Consider the following 19112-nt stretch of genomic DNA (forward strand, 5'->3'; position numbering starts at 1 on the left):
TAGAAGTGTTTTTGCCAGAATTGCCTTGCAAAGATAGGCATCTTGAGCTGTCATGCATTTTATCATGTCCAGTAACATGCTTGTTATAAAAGAAAACAAAACAAAGTAAAATACACATATTGTCATCACTTCATAATTATGGTTTAGTAACTGAATTGTTTTGTGTGTCAGAATCTACTGTGAAATTTTTATAAAAATAATGCTTGGATCTATCATAGACATTTGAGATGATTTCTGAGTATCTTGAAAGTTGGTTTTGATGCAGAGGAACAATTGAGAACCACCATTTTATACTTAAGTGGTTAGAATGAATGGTCAGAGGGAGCAAAGCAAGGAAAGCTCCAGCAGGGCTGTCCAGGAAGATCCTGACCTGACACCAGGTGGTGCTGTGGGTACAACTCTGAGCCTCCTTCCAGTTTCCCCAGCCAATCGTAAGGAACCCACCAGCTGCTGCAGAGCAGCATGGGGGTCTCAGCAGAGGGAAAAGCAACTCCTGACTTTGAGTATTCTGCCTGCTTTAAATGAACAGGGAATGAGTAGAAAGAGTTTCTTCTTGGAAAGGTACAAGGTATGGCAGTCACTTTAGGCTGTTAAAGGATGGGTCCAGTTTTTAAGTTGAATTTATGGAATAGGCACAATATGGGCAATTCTAACTGTGCTCTGGGTGTTTCTTTTGTGTTTAATTTGCTGGTCTATTATAATTTAACAGCTAAAAGTAGAGTACAAAATATAATCAATTTAATTATTTAAATTTAATTATAATTTAAATATTAAAATTAAAGTTATCCTGTACATATAGCTTCACATATCTACCTATATCTATCTATCATCTTTCTATCCATCCACAATAAAACCATGGGTATAAACACATACTTGCCAAAAGAGTAAAACATTGAGATGAACATTGAGATGTTATAATTAAGTCCATACAGCAGACTTGGGGCCAGGGTTGGCTGAAAACCATTACATTCTATTGCACAGGACTGATAGGGAGGTTTATGATATTTAATTTAATCTTAATTTTTTTTTCAAAAAAAACTATTGAGGTACAATTTTCATACATTATAACTTTTTGAAGCCTATTTTATCCTTTTATGGATTAGGTTAGAAAAATGATGCTCAAACCCATGAATTCAAGTCTAAGTGTTGCTCTGAAATTTTATCTGTTTAGAGTCAAGGCAACATTCTTTCTACTGGATCCCAGTGTCTTTGTTGTCCAGGGACTCTCTTTGGCAGGAGTCACGGCAATTGATGGTAAAATTTTCTGTGAGGAGTGAAGAATAAGAAATAAGGTCAACTTGTTGGTGGTCACTTTTGTTCTTTATGGAGCAAGGAGGTGCAACTGGGGTCTCAAGCCGTCTTAGTCAGAAGAAACCTCTGGCATGGGCTCAGCTGGCAAAATCATTTCCCAGCTTTGTCTCTGAATAATCAGGGGAAGGATCTGAGGAAGATAGAGGCAATCACTTTGTCATGCCACTTTTACATAGTATTTCATTTGATACTTACAGGAACATGATGAAGATGGTGGGATTATTCATATTAATAATAATATTTTTATTTTATTTCATTTTTTTTCAGATGATAAGCAGAGTCCCAGAAATGTTTACTAACTTTCCCAAGTTTATACTCACAAGTCTGAAACATGACAATTCTGACTCCAAAGGCTTTGTACTTAACCAAAATGTGTTTACCTAGAAGAAGAAAAAAAGAAGTAAAAATATTACAGGTCAGGGACAAGTGAGAGCCGGTGATTTGCTGTCAGGAATTCTTTTTTTTTTTTTGGTTCTGGGGATTGAACTCAGGACCTTGCACTTGTGAGGCAGGCGCTGGAACCACTGAGCTCAATCCCCGGCCCCTACTGTCAGGAATTCTTTAAAGCAATGGAGTTTTTCAGAGTGGAAGTGTGTAAGAAAACAAATAAAAATTAGGCATAATCCCTTGGAAATTGAGGGCCTCATGGGATCAACTTCCTTAGCTACCCTGGAAACCCTCTGGTTCCAGCTCTTCTGAGTCAGGAATTAACCTTTGTACCTTTTGAATAATACAACCCAGAAACCTCCTCTTGCATTGAAGGGTGCAGGAGAAAAAATAGGGTCAATCATTACACAACAAAAGTCATAGCCAACAACTCACTGAACAATTAAACTTGTTCAGTTACCAGGGACAGGTTCTGCCACTAATTTATTTCCAAGAGTTTGCTAGGAACATCTGTTACTTAAAGTTAATGTTGGAGAGACACATCACTGGGAAGAGTTTATGGCAGCAATGGGGATCTGATAACAAACTCATTAAATGTACTCCATTAAGAAGTTACTAAAATCTTTGCTGTATGGCCTGGAAAAATTGCTGCCTATATCATAGTAAAATATACAGAGGTAGAATGGTCTGCTAAACATTTCAGTTATTTATCTTAATTTTCCCAAGAGAAGGTGACTCTCATCTTTAACTTAGCTGATTGGCTCTTCAAGAGAAAGAGCCACTCTGGATCTTAGGGTTAGAATCGCTAAGTGAGTTGGCTTAAAAAGTGGCAGTGAATTCAGTTGAGTGGAGCTAAGTCTAGTGAACTTTCCTAGACGAAGAGGCCTTTCCTGTCGTTTTGGGGATTCACTTGACATGTATTCTTTTATTAGGTCAGAGAGGCAGATAGCTGCTTACTTGGACCCACTGCTGCCCATTTGATTTGACAGAATTGCCCTTGGGTGGGATGACATCAAGACACGGAAGGGATTTACCCCTGACCCTACTGTAAGGGATGGGGCTAGGATGTTCCCTGGAGTTGCATAATCCTTTTCACTCCTCTCCATTCCTGGCAATGCTGTGCTTCTGCTAAATGGTTTATTTGTTGCATATGGTCACAGGGCAGCTTGTAACTAATAATATTTCCTAACTGTGGTTGCTTTTGGAAAGTAGAGTGCCAAACTCATGGCTCAATGCTAGTAAGTGTCCTGGAATTTACAACATGTTGTTTGTGAAATTACTTTTATTTTCATCTTCCTACCAACTTTCTGAAAACGTGAGCCTATAATTTATTCACTACTTGTTTTGCTTTTACCTTTTTTCCCAATGAATAAAATCCACTTTTAAACTCATGTTATCAGAAAAATGATAAGTATTCTCAAATTCTTTTTAAACTAAGGAAGTGTGTGTGTGAATGTATGTGTATAGACCTATGCATATGCATGAAATTAACATACTGAAGGAAATTCAAGTTAAAAATTTGTCTACCAATAATTATATATGCATAGGCTAATATTAAAGATTATTGATCTACATATATTTACATATATACATATTTACACACACATATATGGGGTCTACAGTGTTCTCTTAAATACTACTATCTTTGTGGACTACACTCTGAACTTTCAGAAGAAGTCTTCCCCATTTGTTAAATGCTGATGAGATGAACAACAAAATGCTATAAGCATGCGGTAAGGACAAAACAAGCAGGATTGCCATTGCCACTGGACTCCATTCTCTCTTGCCTTAGGTGTACATCGTATTCAAAGAATCCCTGTGTGATAAGGACCACAGAGCTGAGGACCAGTGTAGTTTGCTCTCATTGAATGCTAGGATCAAACCTTTATCACATTTGCTTTAAAGTCTTAACATCTAAGGTCATTGCTTTTATCATTATATAGCATCAGAGTGTAGAAGAATCTCATTTCGTAATTTATAGATATGGGTAAATTGTTCTCATATACTTCTTTCTTACAGAATTTCAAATCAGATGATGACAATTTAATTCTGAAATCTGACATAGATGATCTTGAACATTAGGCAACTCAGTTATTCTCTCTGCAGCTTTGTTTCATCATCCACAAAACATTCTTTATCTGAAATAATGCTTTTCTCCTTTTTTCAGGGCCTCCTGTAATTTCAGCTGTTTCTTTGGTTCTAAAGGGTGAAGTCTATCAATGCTGTGAACCAGGATAATAACACAATTTGGTATGTGTGATGCAAAATGAAAATATGGGTTCCTTCATCCAAAATACATTAAATGTTTCAGCAGAACACCACACCAAACAGGGGCCCTTCTGAGAGTGGGTCACAGATACAAGTCACATGCCCAAAGTTTAGGTCCTGCTGAATTTGGGAGATTTTCTGAGATCAAGATTGTGGCATTTCATGTGCTCGCTTTGGCAGCACATATACTAAAATTGGAATCATACAGAGAAGATTAACATGGTCCCTGGGCAAGGATGACATACACATTTATGAAGCGTTCCATATTAGAAAAAGAAATGAGGCATCTTTAGCAAAAAGAAAAACAAAAACAAAAACCCAGGGCATAGTTTCACTTCCTTTTTGGAAGAGAAGTTCTGGCCTATAGGTAGGAAACATAGTGTAGATTTCTAATACTTTCTAGCCCTCAGTATCCGGAAGTTTAAACTTTGCCTCCACTACAATACTTTGCAGTAATTAATAGCTTTTACTCTTGGACACATAACATCCCTAAGCCTCGATTTCTCTATCTTTAAACTGGAGCTAATGATAGAATTGTTGCAAGTAATTAAATCAGCATATCCATGCATGGCACCAAGAATGCATCAAGCTCTTAAAATTAATAGCTCTTACTATTCTTATTTATATTTTGTAGAAGTCTGATATTTTTCTTTTAGTTTAGGTGAGAGTCCTTTATACTTTTCCTTCCAGATTCAAGTTTCTGGTGATGTTTTTTGCCACATCTTTAAGCTGCACATACAGCAGTTTCTGACCTACTGTTTCTTTTTCTGATTTGTGCTCACTAATGAGAGGCTATGTTGTACAATTTTTATAACTTTTCTGGACATTAGTTCTGTCAGTGATGGAAAGTTAATAAAATGTAAAGAAATGATAGACATCTTGATGTGGTAATGTTAACAAAATGATGTATTGATAAAATTATGTTGAGGTACCAGGGTTAAAGGCATCATCGAAATGTTTGGTCATATTTAGTGGATCAGGCTCCTTGAAGCCCTCCCTGAAAAATCCTATAAAGCCATTTTCCTTAGGGAAAGTGTCAGCTGAAATTTGTCATGCTGGGCATCAAGTCTGAAATATTTAGCTAGGATGATCAGAGGTAATAAACACTCAAACTACTTAATAACTGGTATTAGGATAAACACACTATCAATCATAGGGTGTCAGTAGCTCATCAGAAAGTGTCCTAGGGGTGACATCTAGTAAGACCACACAAACAATGGCAACGTCCAATAATATTGTGAGTATCACTGCCGATTGTCATCCCTTTAGGAGCCATTCAGTCCTTATACGAGTTACAGTTACAAAGTATTGTAATATTATTTAGATGGACCTGGCATTTGGGGATAAAGCAAAAGTCTATTATTACTTGTCCATCAATCGCCCTCCTGACCACTTCAGTATTTGATGTCACCTACAAAAGTTACAACCACCATGAATATATTATAATATCACATAGGTCAAAAATGCAGTACAGATCTTGGAAAGAGTTAAGTACAGTACAGATTCATAAAAATCATAGCAGTTTGAGATACTTAAGGACTAGCTGCAAAATACATTGAGCCAACTAATGGCTAATAATAGCAAGTTTCATTGCATAAAAACTAATGTAAACACTTTGACAGACATGTTTTCCAAGTTATTTTCAATGGCATTGTTTCCCTGGTTTTTATTTCCAAACACCACAACCTCTTTCACTCCTTTTCCCCACACAAAAGGACCTTCTGAGAACTTTTAAAAGTTTTATAATTGGTAAATTTCCCCGGTTGCACAAGGCATGAACAGTAAGATAAATGAAAGTTTCTTTGAAGAAGAAAATAATGAATCATACAAAATCAGAGTAAGTAAAATTTATACTGCAAAGAAAATGGATAGCAGATTGCTCTTTTTCTTTTTACTCATTCCAAATATAAAGACTGACTCATGCTTCTCTAGACAAAGTTTTTTTTTTTTGAAAAATCTTGTTTAGGACACAATTGGCATCCAGTGTAATTGGAAGGAAACCCAGGGAGGTGACTGTGGCTGGTGCTTTTTGCACCTGTGTAAACAAACACTGACCCCTACAGGTCAGAGTTCTCATTCTTTGTCCCTCCTGTCCAGAAATTTTCTTCCTGTACTGCCACTCCGTGTCCACAGAAAATCAGTCAATCAACCAGTCAGTCAGTCAATCCAGATTCAGGATGTAAGGTAATGTGTTCTGTCCATGTGCATGTACAGAAAGATTGTGAGGAGTTGATGAAGTATAGTGGGAGAAACCTGGGAATATATAATAAAAGTTTATAGAATGTGGTTCTCAGCACGTGACCACAGCATGAACATCATTTGGCAACTTTGTTAGAAATGTAAGTTTGAACGCCACCCCAGACCTTTTGGATCAGAATCACTGGGTGAGGCCCAGCAGGCTGTGTTTAATTAAACCCCCCAAGTGGTTCTGGCACAGGTTTACAACACTCCCTTAATGGACAACGATCTGCTGGGTGACAGGACAAAAGGACAGCTCCACAAAGAACTGCCGCAAGTGCCTTTGTCTCTGAAATGTGTTGACCCTGCAGGGTCATAGCTGCAAAGAGAATTTTTCCTGGGTTTTAGGTGGTTGAGAAATTTTAACTTTATTTCGCTGGATTACAACTATTTTTTACATACAGGGTTATTTGCTTCAAGGAAATACTGGGCATAAATTGTTCATTGTTGCTCTTTCCACACAGATTTGAAAAACTTTATGTAGATTGCTAAATTGGTTTTTCATTTAAAGGGTGCTTTATCTTTTTGAAAACACTTTTCCGTGTTAATATGTTTCACTCAATTTAATTTGATTTGCTAAATTTTGCTGAAGGACTGGAGCTCAGTTTTCCTACCTCAAAGTTTTAACTACCTCTCGTGTGCTCAGGACTTTTAATTTTGAACCTCGTATTTGGTAAGAATCAACCACAGAAGTTTTAAAGAGCTGCCAGGAAACTTTAGGTCTCAGTACAATTTGCATATTGCATAATTCAACTGTTCACTCAATCTTCCAATGTAGTTTCCCCTGTGAAAGGAAAAACAATTATTACTGCACCATTTGAGTTTTTATGTCACCTTATAATTTTTACACTTATTTACTCGTCATATCTGGAAACATACTCCCCCTTCCATTCGTTTTTTTTCCCACTCAACTTTCCTTTCCTCCCCACTTTATTTTCTTTCTTAAAAACATATTCTCCCTTTCTTATGTATCAGAAAAGGCATTTGATTTCTCTTAAAAATAAAAATTAAACTTCTTTTGGGTAAATCACTCTTTGGCCTTTACAATTTAGTTGTATCTCTTTACTGAGATTTGTTTTTCATGCTGGAAATCAGATCTTAAATATCTATTTTTTCAATGTTGTCATGGGACTAAGAGAAATCCTTTATGAAAATAAGGCTAAGTCTCAGCAAATGGAACACATATCTAGCAGATGTTCTTACTTTTAGTTGTAATTCAGCTGTTTCCATAGTTGAATAGAACACTGTTGTATCAAAATACCACAATTTATCCATTTATATGATAAGTATATTTTGATTGATTTGAGTTGTTATTAAAATGATATAGTGAAGATTCATGTTTATATCTCTTTTGATGCACATATGCAAGGTTTTTCTAAATCAAATAACCAGAATTAAATTTTCTGGGTACTGCTCTTTTCTAGATAATGCCAGATTGATTTCCAAATGATTGGACCTTTTCATACTTTCACTAGGAGTATATAAGATTTCCTTTTGCTCCACATTTTTATTTGTAATTGGACTGTTAATTTTTGCAAATTCAGTAAGTGGTAATTGTGCTTCATCTGTTTGCCTAATTACCAGCGAGATAGATCATATTTAAATATACCGAGGGTTCATTTATGTTTCCCTTTGGGGAGATGCTTGTCTATATCTTATTTCAAAAGTGTCTATAGTGTTGTTTTTATTTATTGATTTACAGGAGTCTCATATATCTTAAATCCAATTATTTTCCTTTTTTAGTCATATGCTTTGGAAATAAGTTCTCCCAGTATTTGGCTTGTATTCTTACTTTTTGTAAATGATGTTTTGGATATATAGGATTGATTTATCATTTTAATATTTTGTGGTATCCATTTTGTGTGTCTGCCTTGTTTAAGAAACACTGCTTTTCAGAAAACATACTCTCAGATGTTCTTTTCAAATTTTAAGGGTTTTTTTCCTAAGTCTTTAATCATCTTGGAATTGTTTTTTATTTGTTTTCTTGTGTGTGTATGTGTGTGCTCGCTCACATGTGTGTGCATGCATGTGCAATTTTCTTCAGCTGGTGGAACCAGTAATTCCATCACTGTTTAAGGAATGGTTCGTCACTTTCACATTGCTCTGCTTTGCCCCTGCCACTCATGGAGTTTCCATATGAGTGTCTGTTCCTGAGGTCTCAGTTTTGTGCCCCTTGGTCTATTTCTGTTGCAACTCCACAATATCTTACTTAGTTCATATGTATAATTAATGCTGATATCTGGTAGGTAGCACATATTACTTCCATCACGTTCTTTTTCTAAATTATCTTAAATATTTGCCCTTGATCTTCTACATAAAATATGTAAAAACTTAAGCATTTATAAACAAGACAAACATGCTTCAAAACAACATGTGGTATACAGTAAATATATACAATTTGAGTTGCCATTTAAAAATAAAATTTTTACCTGAAAAACAAGCAGTTACAGATATACACATACGTATATATCACGTAGTTTTTCTTAGATTTGCATTGCATATATAGAAGCATTTGGATGAGAATTTTCAGATTTGCAGTACTGTCTTCCAATCATCAAACAGAAAATATCCATTTATTGAGGTTTCCACTTACTTGTTTTGTTCTTGGAATTTTCATTATTTTTATAGGGGCAGTAATGAATTTTTAAGTTTATTTGATGGTATCAATCCAGAATCTGAGGAGTTTTTAAAGGAGACCTAATGCTTATTTCAGGATAGTTCAGCATCCTACCAGAAGTAAAGAAATTGTATGGAATATTTTTACATGCAACTTTCTATTTAAGTATGTGTGGTCATTTTGAGTTTTTTCCCCTCTGTCAACTTGTACATGATTACATACACTTATGAAAAATGTGTATCTGTTTACATTATAGGTGGGACAATGCTAAGCAGTGAAAAAGCCCACTTTTTGTCAGGAAGAATTAGATGAAGTAGATCTGAAGGAAATTTGGTTGACATGGAACCCCCAAAACTCTCCAAAAAATGCAATATTACAGGTACATGAATTTGTAACTATTGTAATTTTTTCATGTAAATAAATCAAATCAATTCCACTAAGCACTGAAAGTCTATCTTCAGAAAACTTTATTGGAATTAAAAGAAGTTTAAAATCTCAATTTTATAGAAATAGTTGCAGTGTCACTGAAGATATATACAGAAAAACCACGCTAACAGATTACTATAAATATAATAGAGGAAAAAAATAATTAATAAATAATAAATGAGTGATAGATGCAGTAAATATGAATGAAGGACACCTAAAAGAGACATCTTGGGTTTGGAGCAGCCTAAGAAATATTCATGGAACAGAAAACAATTGAATAGATCCTCAGAGCAAAAAGAAAGTTTCAAGAGAGTTAGGATAACTGGAATGAAGACAAGTGTAAAAATAAGAGAAATACTATCTTTATGTTTTCAAAATGCATTTTCTAATATTTAATATGTGACACTTAAACTAGTTTAAATCAAGATAGCAGTTCTAAAAATATTAAAAATATCTGACAGTTTACTTGATTCATTTTTTCTATAGAACTTTAGCAATTTGGTTGCCCATTTTCTCTAAAGTACCAGTTTCAAAAAGCCCTCAGACTTATTACTAATATTTTCTGAGAAATGGCCAAATATGAGTCACTGTAAACATAAAAATGGGTACAACATTGTGGAATATATAGAAATATTTATAGTGGAAACATGAATATTTTAATGTGCATCTAATTCTTAAAACACTCACTTTGCAAGGTATTCACATGTTTCCATTTCTAGTGGTTAAGACCATTTTTTGCCCTTCCAAGCCTGAATTCAAAGAATTCTTTCAAGAAGTAGTTCCAGTTGTAGTCTATTATTTCAGTGCTATTTTTCACAAATAATTCAATTAAAATGTATCAATACAAAGTTACCAAAATATTCTAAGAAATCAATGATGACTGGCTAATTTAGTGTATTGCTTTTCAATTGATGTATTTGCTATTTCTCATATATTGAATACTATCTGAAAAGGAAAACATGAAATTAATATTCTTGAAATAATGAAACTAATCATTATTTAGAAAAGTCTAAATAATTGAAGCATTCACAGGTTTGCTTTTGGGGAAATAAAACATTAACTAATAAGACATCAGCGCATGCTACTCTAGGTCAGTTTCAGGAAATGTATTAAATATGTTATTGTCTAAAGTGTTTAGCATTTATTTTAGTTTATAACTCACCATGTCTTATGATAAATTTATCTACAGTCATAATAACCTCATAGAAAATTTCCCTTTCTTCATTACATGCAAAATTGACCAAATTTAACATTAAGTTTGAAGTAATTAGTAGACTAAAGATCACAAAGCAAAATGCAAAGTAAGTCTCAAATTTTTAGCATTTTTGCATTTTGGGGAAAAATGGGTTGTTTCATAGATTGTCACCTCATTTTTGTTTTGCTTTGTTTTTGTTTACATATCAAGAATGCCAACACCCAAGTTTTCTTCACAATTGGCCAGGTGGTTCCACTCTTCATGATAATAATGTTTCCCAAACTAGGAATCCATTCTGGAATGAACTGTCTGCTTCTAACCCATTTTTGGATGATATAACTCAGCTAAGAAATAACCAGAAGAGAGATAATGTCTCCATCTTGAAGGAAGATCCCTTTCTTTTTTTAAGAGAAATAGAAACCGGAAATTCTTTTGATTCCTCTGGTGATGAACTTGATGTGCACAAGTTGCTCAGGCATTCCTCCTCAAAGAAATCAGGAAGATCTAAAAGTGTTCCAGAACTTCTAGACATTTTAGATGATGCTGTCTATACTCATGACAGTATTCACAACTCTGACCAGATCCTAGTAGAAGACTTAGAATGGCTTCAAAATGACAGAGAAGCTTATAAAATGGCTTGGTTAAGTCAACGCCAGCTGGCCCGCTCCTGCTTGGATTTGAATACAATTAATCAGAGTCCTGGGTGGGCCCAGACCCAAGTTGCAAACACCATCATAGTTTGTAAATTAAATCACCAAGGAGGATCTGTACAGTTACCTGAATCGGATATCACTGTTCATGTTCCCCAAGGTCACGTAGCTGTGGGAGAATTCCAAGAGGTCTCATTAAGGGCTTTTCTGGATCCTCCAAAAATGCTCAATCATGATCTTTCTTGCACTGTAAGTCCTCTTTTGGAAATCATGTTAAGCAACCTTAATACAATGGAAGCTATTTTGCTGGAGATGAAAATTGGAGCTGAAGTGAGAAAGGATCCTTTCAGCCAAGTCATGACAAAAATGGTGTGTTTATACAGCCTGGAAAAAGAAGGCCCTTTCAGAGTGTTAAACACCTGCTATATTTATAATGACACCATCCAAGTGAAGCTAATGGACTTCAGTCAGGTGATGTATCTAGTGATTGCTGCACAAGCTAAAGCTATTCAGTCACCAGCTGCCACCATTTGGGATTATATCCACAAAACTACCTCAATTGGAATTTATGGACCCAAATATATCCACCCCAGTTTCACTGCTGTTTTCACTGTCTGTGGACACAGCTATATGCCAGGAAAACTTATAGTCTCTGATATTAAGAAGGGTGGAAAAAACATATCTCCCGTTGTATTTCAGCTCTGGGGAAAACATTCATTTTTACTTGACAAGCCACAAGATTTAAGCATTTCAGTCTTTTCATGTGATCCAGATTTTGAAGTAAAGGTAGAAGGAGAAGGGAAAGAAATTAAACAAAATCAGTTGGAAGCAGGTGAAGTAGTTCATCATCCATTTTTATTTTCTTTGGTTGACCACAAAGAAATGCACTTGTTTGTTTTCCGTGTTCAGGTGGATACTCCTGACAGTAGACCAGTTGCATGGTTCTTTATCACTTCACCTGATCCAGCTCCAAATTTAAAAAGGCTCTCAAATCTCCCAGGTTATTTGAAGAAGGAGAAAGAAGTCAAATCTGCTCCTTTATTGCCAACACTGCCTGTTAAGTATCCCACATTCCAAGATAAAAAATTGAACTTTACCAACTATGGGGTGAGCCTGAAGACAGTGCTAAGACAAATCAAGATTGACTACTTACTTGAATATTTCAAAGGGGACACAATAGGCCTTCTTGGAGAAGGTAAGGTAAAAGCCATTGGGCAGTCCAAAGTGAAAGAATGGTATGTAGGAGTTCTCAGAGGTAAGATTGGACTTGTGCACTGCAAAAACGTCAAGGTGATTTCAAAAGAACAATTAATGTCTAGGTCTGACAATATCTTTACAACCAGAAATCTTCTTGAACAAATTGTGCTGCCCTTTAAAAAACTGACTTATATATACTCAGTTGTATTGACCTTGGTGTCAGAAAAAGTGTATGATTGGAAAGTTTTAGCTGATGTCCTGGGTTACTCACATCTGTCACTGGAAGATTTTGATCGAATACAAGTGAACAAAGAATCAGAAAGGGTTTCTTATATTGTAAAGAAGTTAAAGGAAGATTGCCATGCTGATAGAAATACAAGGAAGTTTCTTTATGAACTTATTGTGGTGAGTACTGCTTGATCATAGTAATTTATTTGCCATAGACAACTTTATCAGCTTGACCAAACCAAATGTATGAGAGGAGAAATTTTAAAAAATCATGACTAGTTAGTTATAACTACTTTAAAGCAAATACAGAGCTTTTCCTGCAAGACCCTATAATTGGATACATAGATTTGTGATTCAGCATTTTTTTTGTGATTCAGTTTTGATTTCCTCTGATAATAGGTCTCCAAAGATCATCTTTTTAAGGAAAGATTAAAGATTCCATTTGTGCAGGACCTAAAACTAAGGAGACGTTTTCTCTTCCTCTCTCAAATATTTAGACAGGTCTAAAAGAATCAGAGAAGCTGTATAACCTCAAAGTAAATAACAACAAACTTAAACATAACCAAAGTGGCCATTGCTAGAGGTCTGCTTTTCATTATTTTTTTTTAAAAAACAAAAAACATATTACCAATGTCCTGTACTGTGACAATTTAATTCTTCTTCTGTTTGCAGTGTATCACAACCAAGCAATGAAATTGCTAATTTTCTTCTTAATCTTCATGTTCTAATAGCATTTTTATGGTAAAATTTTTTCAGCTGATAAATGATCACACCAGTGGAAGACTTACAGGAGAATTATAAAGAATTTTTTGTTATTAAAATTAAAATTCAATAATTTATAAAATCTTTTTTTAAATCAAGAGCATATTTCTTGAAAAATGATAAATATATGATCATATAAATGAAAATGATAGCTAACACTTCCTGAATAGTAGCTAGTACTGAAAACCAGGGACAAAGGAGAGGAGTGAGATTATACAGGAGGTAGATAAAGAGGAGTTTTAATTAAAGTGCAAAAGGAGGGAAATATATTGGTGGAGGATTTTAATCTGTGACATTAACAGTAATTTATATATTAAAGAAAGAAATACATAAAAACATTTCCTATACTTCAATGTTTTTGATGAATATGCAATGATGCTAAGATGAGTTAAAATTTAAGAGTTCCACTATCCAATTGGTAAGTGAATAATTTTATTTTAGTGTGCTGCATTTTCACTTAACTTGACCATTGGCTACTGAATACTAGAAGATACTTTACCTTGTAAAAGCTGCACATGAATTTTGCAATAGCTCATTACTTCTTACAGCTCATGTTCAGCATATATCCACAAGATTTGGATCAAAACTTGCTTTCTTCCGCTATCTCTGCTTGAAAAGCAATTACATTAGCCCAATATCTGAACAGTTAGGCCTGATGATACCTATATTTGTTGGAGGACATGATAATGAATGGCTGAGTAGACAGCAAATGATGGTAGAAAGCCCATTTAAGAGACTAGTTCCCCAGAGGGCCCCAAAACACATGTCCTGCTTTAGTGAAGGCTTTGAGACTTTTGTATAGAGGAGGCTTAGGCCTAGTCATCTGATGAGGGTTGATTGAATACAGGGTGTAGAGTTATCTCTTAAAAATTTTATCTGTGTAGTAAATAAGCATTTTTCTTGGACTGTAGAATAATTTGAGGAGTCTGGCAAATTGAGAATTTACAAGTGGCTTACCTTACATACTTGACACCCAGTAAAGCCTTTCAGCATCTGATATAATCTATTTATTTATTAGGCAGAATTAGACAGGGTGGTATTATCACCACATCCAATTTTAAAATCATTAAGAAGGGATATTGAGTAACTTATCTGAAGTCTTAGTCTTGTGGAGATTTATTTTAAACATAGGCTCTATGACTTCAAGTGGTGACTTCTTTTTGCTCAAAGAAGAACCTGGACTAGACAATAGTAATGCCATTGAATAATCTATTAAAAGCACCTTCAGGAGCCCACTGGATGAATATTGCTTCTCACTGAGGCCCTAACTGCTCAGCAAAAATGCATGGATCAGTACAGTCTATGTATAAAAACCATGGTTGGTCCTTCTAATCATATACTTCCATGTGACTAAACACTCTATGCACTTCAATGGTTGCCTAACTTGGTCATCCATTTTTTATTGTATCCTAATGGTAGATAAGGGTTCTGAGTAATCTTAAGTAATGAGAAGCAGGTAAACACTTTTATTTGTTTATTTGGCAGTGATAATAAATAAATAAAATTGCATTTCTAAAAATATATTCAAAACAAAACAGAAACTTGTAGACTTGTTTGAAACATACCTGGTGAATGAAAAAGCTCAAGATACCCAAAAAGAAAGAAAGAAAGAAAGAAAGAAAGAAAGAAAGAAAGAAAGAAAGAAAGAGTCTGATGGTTTTCCATTTGGCCAGTTACAAGACCATTTTATCTTTAATACCCTGTGTTTTACATTTAACACAATTACATTAGTACTGAGAGAGACCTTTGGTTGTTTTAAAATTCATGAACATTAATAGTTTTGTTTAAAGTTGGAATGTCTTATTTTTATGCAATAGGGATGATTATAAGAAGTTTCAGATTTTTTGTAGTGGGGGAGATGCTGGAGATTGAACCCAGGGCCTCATGCATGGTAATTCTAGAAAGTTAAAAATCACATTTTAATGAAAAAATAAAATGTTTACCATCACCAGTGATTTCACTCTTTAGAGAAATTCTGTAACTAAACCTCTGGTAAGGTAAGAAATTATTTTTTGTGAATCAACCCTGAACTGACAGATTATGGATGGTTGGAACCTCAGTATTTTTGGAAATGTGTGGCTTACCCTCTTCCTCATACAATTGAAGATACTAAGACACATTGATTCAGCAGCTTACTCAGGATCACGTAATTAGTCACTGATTTAGTCCTTGATCTCTTCTAATTCTGATTTGGTTATGTCCTCTATAGTGGTTGTTGAATTTGCTTAGCAGTAAATCAACAATTTGAGCTTTAGAAAATAAAGTTATATGTGTGTGTTTCTTTAAAAAGAATTCTGATTTCTAGAATATGTAGTGAAATTATTAATTTAAAGGAAAACACAAAACAATTTAAATTCTGACACATAATTTCTGCCACAGGCTCTGCTGAAGATGGATTGCCAAGGGTTAGTAGCACATCTTATCCAAGAGGCTGTTATTTTGACTTCAGCTGTCAAGGTTGGCAATGGGTGGAGGGAACTTGCTGAAAAGTTAGTACGGCTCACAAAGCAACAGATGGAAGCATATGAAATTCCTCACCGAGGAAAAACTGGAGACGTTGCTGTTGAGGTGAGATTTTTTTTATGTCTAATGCTATGGTGAAGAGTTGCAAACCAAATAAAACATGTAATCAAACTTGTACCATATTCATGGGTTAATTGGGGACACTTCCAAAAAGATCCACTGACATAACTACTTCTGAAACTAATCAAAATGACCTGAAATACATCACCCTTAAGTGATTAAGAGCCTTGAAAATGTATTGATGTTTGTCCTTGAATTTCATGTTTACATGGCCTTTGGTGAAATGAGTTGATTAAATAATGGGTCATTAAATAGGCAGGGATATAAAAACTTGAAACACAGAAGAGCTGAATTTTGAAGTGAGGCAATTGGACCAAGCCAAGGGAAAGGAGGAGGATATCAATAAAAAGTATTTAAAAGCCTTAAATACTGACTTATTCCTTTGTCACAAACATTGCTGAATGGCAAGAAACATTAAGAGTGTGGGTCATGTGAAACCCCTGTTACTGAACAATGACGATGTCTAGGAGCTTTATTATTGCCTTCATAATTTTCATACATTACAAACTACAAATACCAAATACAGAATGGCAGCATTTAGTTCAAAGTAAACTTTTGTCATGTAAATACTGTTGTTTTTTAAAATTTTTATTGGTACATTTTAGATATACATAGTGATCACATTCATCATAGGGAATTTGTGCCTATACACAATGTATCTTGATTCTTCCTTTTTCTTCCCCAATCCCCTCCCCTTCCTTCAACCTCTCTTCCTTTCCTTATTTACAAAAGTTTTGTTTTCATGTTTTCTTCTATTCTCTTTTTTGCTTTTCCCTATCTTCTTTTCCCCCTCTCCCCTCCCTTGTTCCTTTTCCAATCTGAACATTTTCTTCCCATTTCCCAATATCTATTATGCATTTTGGTCCTTATTTACACTTTCAGTTTCTCATACCAAAGAAACGATGCAATATTTAAACACATGTGCTCCATCTATTTCACTTAGGAGTATGGTCTCAAGGTGCGTCCATTTACCTATAAATGTTTCAAGTTTATCCTTCTTTATAACAGAGTAGTACTACATTGTATGAAAATGCCACATCTTCTTTATTCATTCATCTGTTGATGGGCATTTGGGCTGTGTTGAAGATTTAGCTATTATAAATTGTGCTGCTATAAAAATGGGTGTGCATATATTGCTGTGGTATGATGCTTTTAATTCTTTCAGGAGATACCAAAAAGGAGAATAGTCAAATCAAATGGAACCTCTAGTTTTAGTTTTTTGAGGAATCTCCACACTGATTTCCACAGTGGTTGCACCGGTCTATACTCCCACCAACAATGGAGAAGGGTAACTTTTTCTCAGCACCCCTGCCAGCATTTGTTATTGGTCGATTTCTTGATGATAGCCATTTTTTTCTGGAGTGAGATGAAATCTCAGTGTTGTTTTAATTTGCATCCCTCGAATGACCAGTGATGTTGAACATTTTTTCATATATTTATTTGCCATTTGTATTTCTTCATCTGAGAAGTCTAATGTCTAATCATTTCAGATGCCCTTTAAGTTTAGGGAGTCTGATTTTTTGAGTTCTTTATATATTCTAGATATTAGTCGTTTGTCTGAGGAACAGCTGGCAAAATTTTTTCCTACTCTGTGGGTTTTTCCTTCACTCTCTTGGTGGTTTCTTTTGCTGTGCAAATGTTCTTTAATAAAATGAGATCCTATTTGTTGAATATTTGTGTTATTTCTTGTGTGATCAGAGTTTTGTTCATAAAGTCTTTGCCTACACATATATCTTCAAGAATTCTACTATTCTATCTTTCAATACATTTAAGGTTTATGTTTTAAAATTTAGGTCTTTGATCCATTTTGATTTTAGTTTAGTCCATGGTGAGAGATATGGGTCTAGCTAATCTTCAGTACTTGGGAAGCCAATTTTCCCAGCACCATTTATTAAAGAGGCTCTCTTTCTTCCACTGTAGATGTTTTGCTCCATTGTCAAAGATAAAGTGGCTGAGTGTATTTGGAGTTATTTCTCTATCTTCTAATCCGTTCCAATGATCCTCAGGTCTGTTTTTTGTTTTGTTTTGTTTTGGCAGTGCTATGCTGTTTTTATCATGGTATTTTGTATTATAATTTCAAGTCAAAGATTGTGATGCCCTCAGCCTTGCTTTTGTTACCCAGAATTGCTTTTGCTATTCTAGGTCTCTTCAGTTTCCAAATAAATTTTAGGATTGTTTTGTCTAATTCTGTGAGGTATGCTGTTGGTAATTAGATTGAGATTGCATTAAATCTAACCCTAATCCTAACCCCAATCCTAACCCAAACCCTAACCCTAAGCCATCTATGACAAACTAACATTATACTAAGTGGTCAAAAACTGAAAGCTTTCACTCTAAAATCAGGAACAAGACAAAGATGTCTACTATCACCACTCTTATTCCATATGGCTCTGGAAACATTAGCCAGAACAATTAGACAAGAGAAAGAAATACAAGGAATAGGAGTAGGAAAGAAAGAAGTTAAAATATTATTTGCAGATGACATGATACTCTACGTAGAAGACCCCAAAACTCCACTAAAAGACTTCTAGGTTTAATAACCAAATTCAACACCATAGCTGGATACAAAGTCAACACTCAAAAATCAATAGTTTTCCTGTACACAAGTAACAGACTCACTGAGAGAGAAATTAAGGAAACCTCACATTTCACAAAGGCATCAAATAAAATGAAATACTTAGGAATCAATCTAAGGAAGGAAGTAAACGACCTTTAAATTGAAGGCTACAGTACTCTGAAAAAAGAGATAAAAGAAAATACTGTTTGTGTTTTTTTTGGCTTTTTTTTTTGGTACCAAGGATTGAACGTGGGTCCTTGGGCTTGTAAGGCAGGTGTCTGAACCACTGAGCTAAATCCCTGGGAGAATACTGTTGTTTTTAATCACTATTACAACAAATATATTCTGCTAGGCAAAAATTAAATATTTTTTCCTGTTTAACATAAACCAATGTAAGTCAACTTTTATTGAATTAAATAAAATATAATTCAATGATGAACACATGTAAAACATTCTGTATCTTTCACATAAGTGTATTTAGCAAAACATTCTCTCTTATTAGATGATGTCTTGGTAGAAGCAGAGCTGTGTTCTCCACATCCATTTTGGTTATTGAAATGAGTATTAATTTTTTGGAAATTTTTCTTACTGTGAAACAACTGTTCCAACTGGATGACTAAGACAAAGCAATCTTTCCATGAAGAGTAAAGAGTCAAACTAAGTCAGCTGAATTCCAGCAGCTGCAGGGAATGT

The 19112-nt window shown here is 34.7% G+C and overlaps 1 protein-coding gene and 1 non-coding gene across 4 annotated transcripts in view; both read left to right on the plus strand.

Moving 5' to 3' along the window:
* Nucleotides 1-19112, plus strand: part of Macc1 (MET transcriptional regulator MACC1) — a 77571-nt gene that overhangs the window by 44504 nt on the left and 13955 nt on the right. The window contains exons 2-5 of one of the 3 annotated variants that reach the window (XM_013070291.3): nt 3866-3948; nt 9078-9200; nt 10653-12694; nt 15659-15847. In XM_013070291.3, the coding sequence (XP_012925745.1) occupies nt 9161-9200; nt 10653-12694; nt 15659-15847 (2271 nt within the window). In that variant the 5' untranslated portion in view covers nt 3866-3948; nt 9078-9160. Of the gene's footprint in view, nt 1-3865; nt 3949-4008; nt 6151-9077; nt 9201-10652; nt 12695-15658; nt 15848-19112 lie in introns of those variants that run through there. The other 2 variants (XM_004839577.3, XM_013070292.3) reach the window with 2 other exon arrangements.
* LOC147829251 (U6 spliceosomal RNA) lies at nt 4131-4237 on the plus strand. The gene has a single exon (XR_015449414.1). It is a non-coding gene; the product is annotated as a U6 spliceosomal RNA (small nuclear RNA).

This window comes from Heterocephalus glaber, unplaced genomic scaffold (assembly GCF_053883595.1).
Source record: "Heterocephalus glaber isolate CG9 unplaced genomic scaffold, H.glaber_assembly_v1.0 deba00000676, whole genome shotgun sequence".
Taxonomy (NCBI): Eukaryota; Metazoa; Chordata; class Mammalia; order Rodentia; family Bathyergidae; genus Heterocephalus; species Heterocephalus glaber.